This window comes from Leptosomus discolor, chromosome 5 (assembly GCF_034619465.1).
Source record: "Leptosomus discolor isolate bLepDis1 chromosome 5, bLepDis1.hap2, whole genome shotgun sequence".
Classification (NCBI taxonomy): Eukaryota; Metazoa; Chordata; class Aves; order Leptosomiformes; family Leptosomidae; genus Leptosomus; species Leptosomus discolor.
The window spans coordinates 31745715-31758082 of NC_141395.1; the positions used below are offsets into that span (position 1 = coordinate 31745715).

Below are 12368 nucleotides of genomic sequence, written 5' to 3' on the forward strand. Positions count from 1 at the left end.
ATTTGTGAGATGTTATGGGCTATTTTTTTTCTTTTCTTACATCACTACACCAACATCTAGTGAAATACCTTTTCAGTGACCACCCTGATACTAGACATACAGAGTACTCCGATGGCTTGAGTGGGGCAGGGTTGCCAGTCTCCCCTCACCAAATCCTCCTGAGGAGCTCTCACCAGCACAGAGGGCAGAGTCAGTGACAAACACAAGATGCAGCTGTAACCAGCAAATATGTTTGTTATGGGCAGAGTCACTGAAATGCAGTATTCTTTAAGGAAAAAAAAAACAAAAAACAAAAAACAAAAATAAGAACAATGACTGATAATCTCATATCAGACACCTGTGGTACAACCACATTCCCAGGTGTCTAATGACATTGCTGAGTTGGACTTCAGTGAGAATGAAAAGGTGTTTCATGTGCACTTATACCATGGGTAGTTGCCACAGACTCCATTAATATTTTATTATGTGAGAAAAGTAAAAAAGAAGCTGTGGCTTAGAAATTAAACATGTCAATTATTCCTTGACCTTGACTAGATGTTCAAAATGCTCTTCAATATGTTGACAGTATGTGCCAGGCAGTAATTATTTTTCATGGAAAATGTTTCTCTGATACTCTACTTGTACCTTCATTAATCACAGGTTGCCCTCAGAGGTTGAAACTTCTCATTTGACAAACATCTAAAAATGGAAAAGTTTAGAATAACCCCGATCATGTTTAGAGTGACTCCGAGCATGAGGCATATACTTTACCTAACACAGCTTAAGGTATTCATATTAATGTTCAGAACTGCCTGGTGCACCTGTTTTTTTTGTTCTCTTTAGCTACTTGCCTCAATTATGCTGTGTGGAAAAGGTCAGTTCCTTCCATCCGGTGTGAATCAGTTGCCTTTTCTCTTCATCAGAAGTCCGTTAACTGAGCCTATGCTGACTCTGTTACTCACTTTCCCTCTCTCTCATGGTGAATCAAGGTATGCAAGAAACCACAGGTGTCCCCCAGGTCTCCTCTAACCCTTCTCTACTACCAACAGTCTCTCCCATCCATTTTTGCCCCTCAGCCTCTCCGTTCCCAACTCCTTTCCCCTCTCCTGCTCAGGACATGTTAGTGCTCTTTCCAGCTCCATGATGCTGAAGCATGCATCTCCTACTCCTCTTGCTATTGCACGTTACATTTAGGTGTATATTTGATGAGGATCTCTGTAAAAATTCCCTCTCAGCTGGCTTGCCCTGGGATGTCAGCAAAGGGAAATGTACTGGAGGGGTCACAGGGAGATGCTGTCAGACAGGGCAACCTGCTTAATGGGAGCAGGAGGGAGGGAGGAGCAGGGAGAGAGCGAGGGGAAATCGAAGTGCGATCTATCAGAGCAAGGTGGGAAATAAGGCTGGGAAAGGTGTGAGCTGAATTCTAACAACCTGAATGCTTGGCTCAGGTCCTGTCCTCGCCATCTGCTGTGTCTGCACCAGATCCTCTCCTCTTTCCATCTTTGGCTGTCCCTGGGTAACTTCACTCAGGCTCAGACATCCAGCTACTCTGACAACTTGTGGCTGGTCGGTGTTGAGCCAGTAGCTAAAGCCTGGTGATCACCGTGCAGTGTATCACTTCACAGCCAGGACAAAGGGATGAAAATCCATCCCTTTTTTAGATGTTTGGCTAGTACTCCACTTTTGAAACATAACTCTGACATTTCTGCAGGAGCTACGATATTCCTTGTGTTTTTTCATGACAGCCTCCCCCACCTGCTCCCTTCCCAAAAATACGCTCTAATTCTTATTTTACAAAACAAATATCTGAGACACCGTGACCTCACACAGGTAATGTTCAGGGCACATGGGGCAGAACGGACAACGAAAACCAGGTCCCTGAACACACAAACCACAACTATCTTTCCTCTTTTGTTCAGGCTTAGATAAAATCAACTTCCATAGCTTCCAAACCAGAGGTGTAATTAGATGTATTTGATAATTCTCAACAATTGAGGGTAATTTATACGTCCTGTTTAAAAAAAAAATAAGCTGTTTCAGTATTAGTAAGACAGTACAAATAGATGACCTAAAAAAGCAAAGGTTTGCTTATAAAGTTAATAGGAGACAAAAGGTGGTGCTTTCTGTGCTTACCTTCAGCACTGTGATATTCCATGCAAAACTCTCAATGGCTTTACTTAATTTTCTTCCTTTCAAACCTTCCTTTGTCCCAAGGTTATGAAGCTCTTCGTGGAACTCCATTCCTAAAAATACAGATTGCTACATCACCCAGTGCATGATTGATTTTTCCCTACAGAATGTTCAGTGAACGTTTTCAGTCTCGCAGCTGGTACTTCCTACAACCTCTTTCTGTGTTTTCCCCCCTTCCTTGTTATGACTCCATCCTGGAGAGCATCTTCCAGAATAAAAGGGTCATGTACAATCTTGTAGTTGTGCTTCCACTTTGTATACGACTCTCCTTTCCAATGCTGGGGTCACACACAGGTCCCTGCACAAACACTCCTCCAGTGCTTCTGCTGGCAGTCTACAATTTTGGCAATATTCCGACAGAAGGCTATCGTTTGTCACTCACCTTGAATAGACAATTTTGTACCTTGGAAGGCAATCTGACAGACAAGGAAGATACCTGTTCAGCACAGCAAATACAGACTCAAACGCACAGCTCCTCGTTAATGTTAATCACAGTCATACAGAAAAGACCTTGTACTTCCAATGAAAAATTATGTCAGAAACGCATACCGCTAATCACAGGATTGCTATTCCTGCAGCCTGGAGAACTGAGACTTCCAACCACAGCCCTGGGAATTGTTACATTTCGTTGCTAGTTTCTGTGGCAAATATCGGCAAATCTGTTGCTGGATACAAGAATTCAGGAAATCTGAGAGCAGATTAAAAATCTTAACGAGTCCAATTAGCCCATCAATTGCACAAGATTTGCACAGTGTATGCAAACTTTTCTCTGCATCTGTTGTGGATTAAGAGACAAAATGGAGAGAGAGCTGCTTGTGTTCCCTTAATTTGTACCTTACAAAGGCCAAATTGGCACCAATCACTCCAAAACGTCTGAAGCCCATCTGGGCTGAACAAACCCAAGTTCCATTTCCAGTGGTTTCATAGCTCTCCCTCCCCTAATATTTTAAGGCAAATGTCACTCACAAATTCGAGCTTCATTGAAATTACATCAAAGAAATGCCCATTGAGAGAACACCTGCACACAGTAGATGCAGAAGGCTGTTTAGCAGGTTGCTGAAGGAGTCAGTCCTTCGACATTCCCAAGGCAGGCTTGCACTTAGCATAGCTTGCCTGAAGCACTCCTGGAAGACTAACAATAGGTTTCTTCTTGCCTTGCACAGACTCCAGGAGCTCAGTAACACGGAGACAGTTCAACCCCACACAATGCAAGATTTCTCTACTGTTTCGCCCACTCACAGGTTTTGCCTATCAAGGGTAACAGAGCTCCTGCAGCACTTCCTTTGGAAAACAGACTAAATAACTACACCTCAAGCAAGATTCCCCTGCAGGTGTGCCTTGTGTCAACTGACTTACAAATTATTTCACTTCAGTAAGTGAAAGAAAAGCTTTGAATGACTCACTTTGGCCTGCAAAAAAATACGAAGGCTAATGGTGCTCAGCTCTATGTGGACAGTCCTGCCTTTATGCAGCATCCTTTTAGTTATTTTTCCCTCTGGACCTCACTTTCCCACCTGTAACTTGGAGACAGTGCTGTCCCAAAGAGTGGAGGCCACAAACATTCGTTAGGCTGCAGGTAGGGACACCAACGAAAACATTTAGCAGTACAGTCCTCTAAGCTGCTGCTGATCACTGTGCATTGGGCTGAGACTACACATGAAAAAACCCCCCAATGAAACCAGCCACCTGAGAAGTCATCTCGGGGAGCAGGCACAACCTCATGGCACAGGGAACCCAGACCAAAACAGGCTATGATGTGAAACAGAGGTCTAGTAGGAGCACATGTCTAAAGAGAGCAGGACTGGGGTGAGATGAAGGACAATGTCACAGGCAATTGTACCTCCAATACCACTTAATTTTCAGTGCTTCATCTTGCCACACTGAAGATGTTATTTAACAATTTATCTGGATAATATTTGCAACAAACCAACTGGCAATTGAGTGTGGTGAGGGATCTTCTCTCTCCTACTCCTTTCCTTGGTCTAAATCCCGAGGCTTCGGAAGAGCACTTCATATCTCTCCAGCCTTCTTCTCAACCAGAAATTGTATTTTAAGGCTAACAAAGCAAATCAAATGAAAATACAAGTAGATACAGCCGCAAAGAGAACAAACTTGAGAAATTAATCCTTTTGCTAGAGGAAGGAAGGAGAGAGGACCTGCACAAAACTCTGGACAGCAGTGTGGTCGCATGGTCCTGCATCGTGTACTCTGGACACATCTCCAGCCCTCTGCTCACAAAGATGCCAGTGCCCAGGCAAGCGTCAGGGGTTCTTTTCTCTGTGCAGACAGCACGGTGAGCAGAAAGCTGGCTGATGCTGCTGAGGGTCTGCAGAATTTAGTGCAAAGTATTGCTCTTAAATTATACCACCTAGGAAGACCCCCAGGTGCTGCATTTTACCATCACTGTCCTATTCCTAAACCCTCTGCACCTGATGGTGGCTTTGGGCTGAGGATGTTTATGCTGCTTATAAAGATACACAGAAGCCAAGGCATGACACAAGATGAGGCCCATGAAATCCAGCAAGGGTGCTACCACAGCACCAGAGCTCTGAATTTCAAAGAGCAAGTGCTAGGTTCCACCCTGCTCTTGCACTACAAAAAAACAGTTAAATGCTATTGTTGAAATAGTTTCCAAATTTCCTCTAATTAAAAAGATGAATTAAAGTATATACTACAAAACATCAGTTTCATTCATTGTTTATAGTTAATAGAAGCAAATGGCTGTAGGCTGCGTCACTTGCCAAATTCAAAAATGCCTATCAGAAACAATAGTATTTATGATTGTTGTGGTCCCAGAAGACTATGCTCAAGAACACAAATTAAATGCAGCGGCAAATGTTTGCATTACTGACCTCCAAGGCTTGCTACAGGTTAGGAAAGGTGCAGCTTTACAACTACGTGAACTGAAGACAGATCTAACTCTGCAGCGTAAACTCCTAATAGAAACACACTGCGTGTTTTCATTCATCATAGTTTCTGTTACATGAAAGCTAGCCATGTCCCAGTTCCGAGTCTAACCTGCTATCCTGAACAAGTGCTGAGGAGCGGTTTGCATGAATAAGCTGAACTGTGAATCAACATGACTTTGGTAATTTCTACCATCCTGAAAAAGCAGTGTAAACCTGAAGCAGAGCAGACAGTATGCGGGTGGCCACTTCTGAAACTACCTCTTCCTTTCCTACTGGTGCACATGAAACAGAGCCCTAGTTCAGACAAAGACATTCAGTACAACACACCAGCAACATAGGTTCTACTTTAAGCCTACTTACAGTGGTTTGTGCCCATATACCTGACGTACATAATGCATAGCCACACAGATTCACTGTGGTACAGTGGAATTGCAACACAATTGGCATAAGTTTCCAAGGTCTAAAACAAACCTAAACAGCATAAGTAAGTAACAAAGTAGGCAACAAAGGTTAGTCCTGTGGGTTTCAAAACATCTTGCCTCCTCTGTGTTTAAGGAAATAGCTGTGGTAGATAATGGAGCTCAGTAACGGCAGCACAGCTTCTCAAATCTCTCTTTTTAATTGAATGCCTTTCTAGTTCATTTGACTAATTTAAACACTGTCAGACATTTCAGAGCTTTAGAGCAGATGGAGAAATAGCTTTTAAGGTTAAAGTTGAGGATTTTTCCCTGATCCCACACCTACATTGCTACTGAGGATGAGCCTTCAGAAGGGTGGAGTTTGCCAGAGAAAGACCAGGATGCTCACTTAACTACCAGGGGAAAGATGCTACATTAATCACAAACTGTAAGTAAATGATGGCACATCGTTTCCCATCTCCCATTCAGAACTGCACAATAAAGAAGGATTACCTGCTTTCTGGCACTGAACAATCTTGTCGTGAGTGATGTCTGCCATCTCAATGAGAACCCTGCTCTCTTGAATCATCTGTCAGAAAAGAAACAGAAAAAAAGCAGCATTAGTAGTAGCAACATCTAGTCCACAGAAAAGTACAAAGGTTCAAACTTAAAAAGAGCTCTACTCTGCAAGCAACACTATAAAGATTGGATCATTCCTTCATACCAGGGCTCCCAGATCTGTATCAAGCTAAGTGACAGTTGCTCAGAAAATGTTTTGCTCCAGAAGTTAAAGAACAGCTGTTTTAGATCAGTGAGACACCCCTGCAAATAATGTGAGGGAAACGCAAGTGATTTCAGAAGCAAGGAGAGTGAGCAGACAAACAAAATTCATTATACATGAAACTGAGCCCTTTCTAATTAGTACTTTTCTGGAAACAAAAGGAGAAATAAGTTTAGTCTTTGACATAAGTGGTTATCAAAGATATTACCAAGTCATGAAGAGCACTGATTTCAAGAGGTACTTAAGCCTGTGCTGAACTTTATGCACTACAGTGGTTCAGACAGCTACAATATTTATTGAGTTTCTCTTTGAAGAAATTCAGATCCAAATCCTCAACACTTCTGTTGAAGTTTAAAAGAAAAAAAAAACAACCAAAACTCCACCAAAAAACCCACAAAAGATGTAGGCAGTTTTAACAAGCCTGCTTAAAAGTTTCAAGAGCTATCCATATTTATGCATCTTCCTTGAGTAGCCCATTAACAGCAAACAGATGAAGTGTCCAGTTTCCTGAGCCTACCTCCTAGCAAATGCTATTCTCCTTCGATAGTAACAAACCTTCCAAAACCTTCAGAAGCCCAGGCAAGCAAGTAAATTGTTCCAATGCTATATTCTGTGAAACTGCAAAAGGTGGCACAGCCATTTGTTACAGGAGGCAAGAATATGCTATATAACAAACTATGCCTGAGAATAATCTTCCTCTCCCAGGACGCACACAACAATCCCAAATCAAATCTGAGCAGGATGACAGCAGTGCCAGTTAGAAATTAAACAAACTGAATACTGCCTAATGTTACATCCTGAAATTACAGAAGCCGACATTTGAAAGCTTTACCAAAATGCTACAACTACTAAAAGCCTTTTTACTTTCAAACACACTAAATATGAACACACAACCAGTAGGTTTTGATTATTTTAGTGGAAGACAGTATAACAGAATTAATTAACACTTGCAAATTAGCATGCCTTATTGTTTCAATTAGATACAAAGGAGGAGAGGTGCTTCTATTTGTCACATCCAAACTTTCAAATTCTGTACAAATTAAGATCCAAATATTGCTCCTCATGCCACCTTCGTTTCTAATTAAACCTACTAAGACAGGCTGTATTTAATAAAAATACCCATGCCTTTGCTTTGATATAAACAAGAACATGAGAAAAACAAAATCCATTACCAGCTTCATGGTCAAAGAGAAAAAAGCTTGATACATCTACAGAGTGCAAAGTTGTTTTTTAACAGAACATACACAGTGGATATGCCTGAGACTGAAATTACTTTCAACAGTATCCTTTGCCTTTCATTCTTATTACTTGCTTGTTCATTCATCATTTTTTCCTCTTTGATATTTTCACTTGTAATCTAGAAAGAAATGACAATTTCTACCCACCCTCTGGCTTCTCTGTACCATAGCATGTAGTCATTTTGTGCTGAAAGAGCCATTCAGCCACCGACTACAAATGCTGAAGCTAGTCTGAACAGTAAAAAGAATCCCGAAAAAACCTGCAAGTCACTACAGAAGCAGCCAGAGGCCAAATATGCATCTCTTGCACATGCAGAGTGGTCCAGCCAGGTGCTGCCAGCATCTCCACGACTGCTGCGCCTCATGCATCCAGCACCCTGGGCTTGGCCCCCCATGGGTGTGTGCCTGTACTTCCTACTCAGCAGCAAGGTTTTGTCCAGCGAGGTCAATGCATCTAAGCTGGGACAGTAGCTCCAAAGCATCCGACTCTCCTGTGCTCAGATCTCTAAAGTAGAACTTGACTTGTAAGAGTTTTTTATGTATATACATATATACATACATACACATTCATTCATATATATACACCTATACATATATACACATCCACAGGAAATTATCTTACCAGGCACAAAAAATGCAAGCTTAGGAATCATGCAATTTGTTAATCTAAGTTTGACCATATCTTCCTCCAACTACTGGACCCACTCTCAGGAGTTTCTGGCACTCCTGTTTCAGGCTTCTCAAACATGAAGGTATTACATTCATTTTTTAAGAGAAAAGTGGCAATAGGATGTCAATTTTCCCTTACTGCAGAGTAGGCAGAGCAGACCTCCACTCCTTTGATGCTGACATCAAAGTCTCACTGCTCTCAGCTCAGCAAGAACAAACAATTAGAAAGATCATATAGCAGAATTTAACCTGTTCCTGTCTTCCTGCTCAGCAGTAATCTTGACAAAAATAAGCAGCTTTTGTACCACGACAAACCCTTATAGTGGATTCAGAGTTCCTCAGCTCAGTAACTGGGGTTAGTCACTTAGTGCACCACCTGGCATCACCCCTCACGTGCTCCTCTAGGAAATAATGCACTAGGTAGAAATTATACACCCTGGGCCAACTATATGATTTTGGCTTGACTTAGGGTGTCTTTGCCACCTGTGATAACACAGCATGCAGGACGCAGTATCTCTACGTGACAGGCCAGGCTCTGCTCCCAACAAGAACTGCATGTGCAGTTTTTGCCAGCACAAGATCCTAACGCTGTGGTAAATGATTGTAACAATGGACTAGAGCAAGGCTGAAGCCTAGGGTGTTCACTTTGAAGAACAAGAGACTGATTCATACAGATAAGAGTACAACAGGCAAGTAACTGCTATCCAGGAATATAGCAGGGGTGTTCTCTGGTTTGGCTTTTTTAGGGTTTTTGTTTGTTTGCCTTAAGGCACACCGTGATAAATACTCTTGAAAGGATTTTATGCAAATCCCGCGAACAGAACTGATACAACCCTCAAAAGATCGTCAAACTAAACTGTAAATCCCCTTTTTTTTTTTTTTTAAACTTTCCTCTTTTATACATTTTCACTTACACACAAGGTAGCACCTTGGGGGATACCTACTAAGTAAACATTGTAAATGTCGCCAAAAAAGCTAAGTTACTGTAACTGTTTACTGGAATTAATGTTAACAATTCGTGAGCATGCAATCTAATGCAGGTAAAAGCAGGTGAGAGCCTCAGCTAGAGAGCCTCAGTTAGAAACTAGCACCCCGCACACCCTTTCATGCTGGATACAGGACAGCTGGCAGCAGTTTTGTGGGGGTTCCTGACTGCAGTGGAGAATGCTGGCCAGGGATGCAGCATGTTGGCCATAGACACCTCTGCCTGGTCCCATCTATCAGCCCCTGGGAGACTTTGCTACTGTGGCTCTGCTCATCAACAGCTCACAGTCCTGTGTCATGGCATCTAGGTATGTTTTTTCTTTTTTGGGACTGGTTCTGAAAGGAGTCCACCGTCTGAATAGTCCCCTGCTTTTCCAGCTGGCATCACATCCAAAACTGTGCTTGGGGATGTCACCTACTTCTCGCAGTGCCAAGACAAGAACCAGAAGCCCTAAACACAACATAGAATGCTGTGAGATTTTCTGCTGGGAAGAAAATCACACGAGAGCCCAAGATTTTCAAGCCTGGTTTTGCCAGCAATGTTTCAAAATCCACCAACCTGCCCCAATGTGTGAAGAGTGATTTTCTGATGTTTGCAGCATGAATTTCCACACACCTTTATTCTGCTCAGACCTGCACTGAGCACTACTCTTAGGCAGCTATGTTAAGTCCCAGCCACCTGCCTGGAGTCCATCAGGCTCCTGTTTAATGTCAGCTCCCAAATGGCAACTCGCTTTGGTGAGTGACTCTCAAAGAGCGAGAGATGTCCTACTCCCTCAAGAAACTCATGCTCCACCAGATTGTTAACTCCTGAATGCTGAGATTCACAGGATTAATGTCCAAGCAACATATACTAAAAAGCAAACTTTAGAGGATGGATGCTGGTATCTGGGTCCACTTGGAGTCAGTGAGGAAACTTTTAGCAGCTGCTCAAGCTGGCAGGATTGCTCAGGAAAACTTGCATTTCCCACGTCAGAAAGAAGGTGATAAAGTTTACTGAGTGATGCGTTTAACACAACTAAAGGGGAAAAAATGGACAAAACCAGGACTGAAAGTGCACAAAACCTGATTCTGGTATAGGGACTTAAAAAGTTACCTTGTTGACCAACAGTGTATACCTAATAGAGAACGCAGAAGGGAAGAAGGCTGAAGGGGAGAAACTACCACACACCTTGACATCATTAGACATCCTGCTAATTTCAGTACTGGGCCCTGTGTCGCAAGGGCCGAGACCCACGGGGAGGGCGTGGGGTCTCTTCTGCACTCGCTCAGCAGCTGCAGAGCTCTGCGGGAACAAAGGACATCCCTGCTCCTGCCATCAGGGACCCCTGCCACGTTTCCATGGGAGCAGGGACACGAAGATTCAAGTCCTGGAGGTGCAAACCCTCCTGGAGAGGCTGCAGTGCCAGAAATGCTCTCAGAACAAGAAGTGATTAAGGGGTTTTTCAGATTGACAAAAGATGCATATGGCACAAGTCCCAGAAGTACATGTCACATTTAATAAACTAATGGGAATGAAGAATACAAAGCCTCATCTGCATAGGTTAAGTTTTTTTCTGCAAAACAGCTCATCTAATTTAAGTATTATTATGCAATACTGAAAGCAAGAAGCCTAAACTTGATTCATCTCAATCTACCTACTTACATGCGCTCGCAGGCCAGAAAGCCAATCGCATCCTGGGCTGCATCAAAAGCAGCGTTGCCAGCAGGTCGAGGGAGGTAATTCTGCCCCTATGCTCTGGTGAGACCCCACCTGCAGTGCTGTGCTCAGCTCTGAGGACCTCAGCACAAGACAGACACAGACTTGTTGGAGCGGGTCCAGAGGAGAGCCGCAAAGATGATCAGGGGACTGGAGCACCTCCCCTGCGAGGACAGGCTGAGAGAATTGGGGTTGTTCAGCCTGGAGAAGAGAAGGCTCTGGGGAGACGTTATAGCAGCCTTCCAGTACCTAAAGGGGCTCTGCAGGAAAGGTGGGGAGGGCCTCTTTACCAGGGAGTGTAGTGATAGGATGAGGGGTAACAGTTTCAAACTCAAAGAGGAGAGATTTAAATTAGATATTAGGAAGAAATTCTTCACTGTGAGGGTGGTGAGGCACTGGCACAGGTTGCCCGGAGAAGCTGTGGCTGCCCCCTCCCTGGCAGTGTTCAAGGCCAGGCTGGATGGGGCTTTGAGCAACCTGGTCTGGTGGAAGATGTCCCTGCCCATGGCAGGGGGGTAGAACTAGATGATATTTAAGGTCCCTTCCAACCCAAACCAGTCTATGATTCCATATCCAAAGCACTTTGTTCCAATCATGCTGGTTTCTCACCAAACCATGGGAAGCAAGAGCTGGCACAAACCCGGGAGCTCTCTCTTGTCTGGTGTGTAAGAGTCAGAAAGTGGAACAGACCATGGGCTGAAAATATAAAGTGACCTGTCTCACTAAACTGTCTAAATATAGCATGCAATACCAAATTTAAAATCCCATTGCTTTGCAGAAAGAACTATACTTTACTTTGTCACTTCTCTTAAATGTTAATTACAAAGACAAATAAATTTTAAATAAAATTAAAATATCTTAACACTGAGGGCATCGTATTTTTGCTCACAGGAAATTAATAGGCTTATTTATTGTTTGTACTAAACATGGTTTAATCATAGGATCAGTACAAACTGAAAAAAAATGTTATTTCTTTTTTCTTTAATGACCTCTTGCGCTAGAGACCAATTTCTTCTTTTCACTACAAACCATTCTACAAACTGAAAAGCAGAGAGGAAATTAACACAGCAGAGCCTCACCAAAAAAGACAGAAAAAAAAAAAAAGACAGAAAAAACTCCTGGTGGCAAATTAAAGCACTACTCCTGCTGGGAAGATAAAGGACACAAAAGGGACAGTTCAAAGAATCCTCTCCTAAATACTCCAAAGTTAGAACAGAAAGTGACAGAACATCAAAGTAAAAAGAAGCTTTCTCTCAGGTGTCTCCTCACGGCCATTGTCCCAGTCTCCTACGCCTTTCACTGAAAATGAAGAGTTTTGCCTGGGTACGTAGTACCATATCATGCCTCTATCGCTAAAAAAAAAAAAAAAAAAGCCCTAACAAACAACCACCATCACCCACCCCCCAAAAAAATCCCCCAAAACCCACCACCAAGCAAAAATAAAAAAAGCTACAAAAATACAACCAATTTGGAAAAACAGCTGAAGCACAAACTGAGATCATGAAAATTTGAACAGGATTC

The 12368-nt window shown here is 42.8% G+C and overlaps 1 protein-coding gene across 1 annotated transcript in view; it reads right to left on the reverse strand.

The window, feature by feature from the left end:
• The window catches only part of PLCL1 (phospholipase C like 1 (inactive)), a 207002-nt gene that overhangs the window by 20565 nt on the left and 174069 nt on the right, over positions 1–12368 (reverse strand). Inside the window, exons 4-5 of the mRNA XM_086465525.1 lie at positions 5990–6065; positions 2113–2222 (exon numbers count right to left, since the gene is read on the reverse strand). Coding sequence (XP_086321651.1) covers positions 2113–2222; positions 5990–6065 — 186 coding nt within the window. The remainder of the gene's footprint in view (positions 1–2112; positions 2223–5989; positions 6066–12368) is intronic.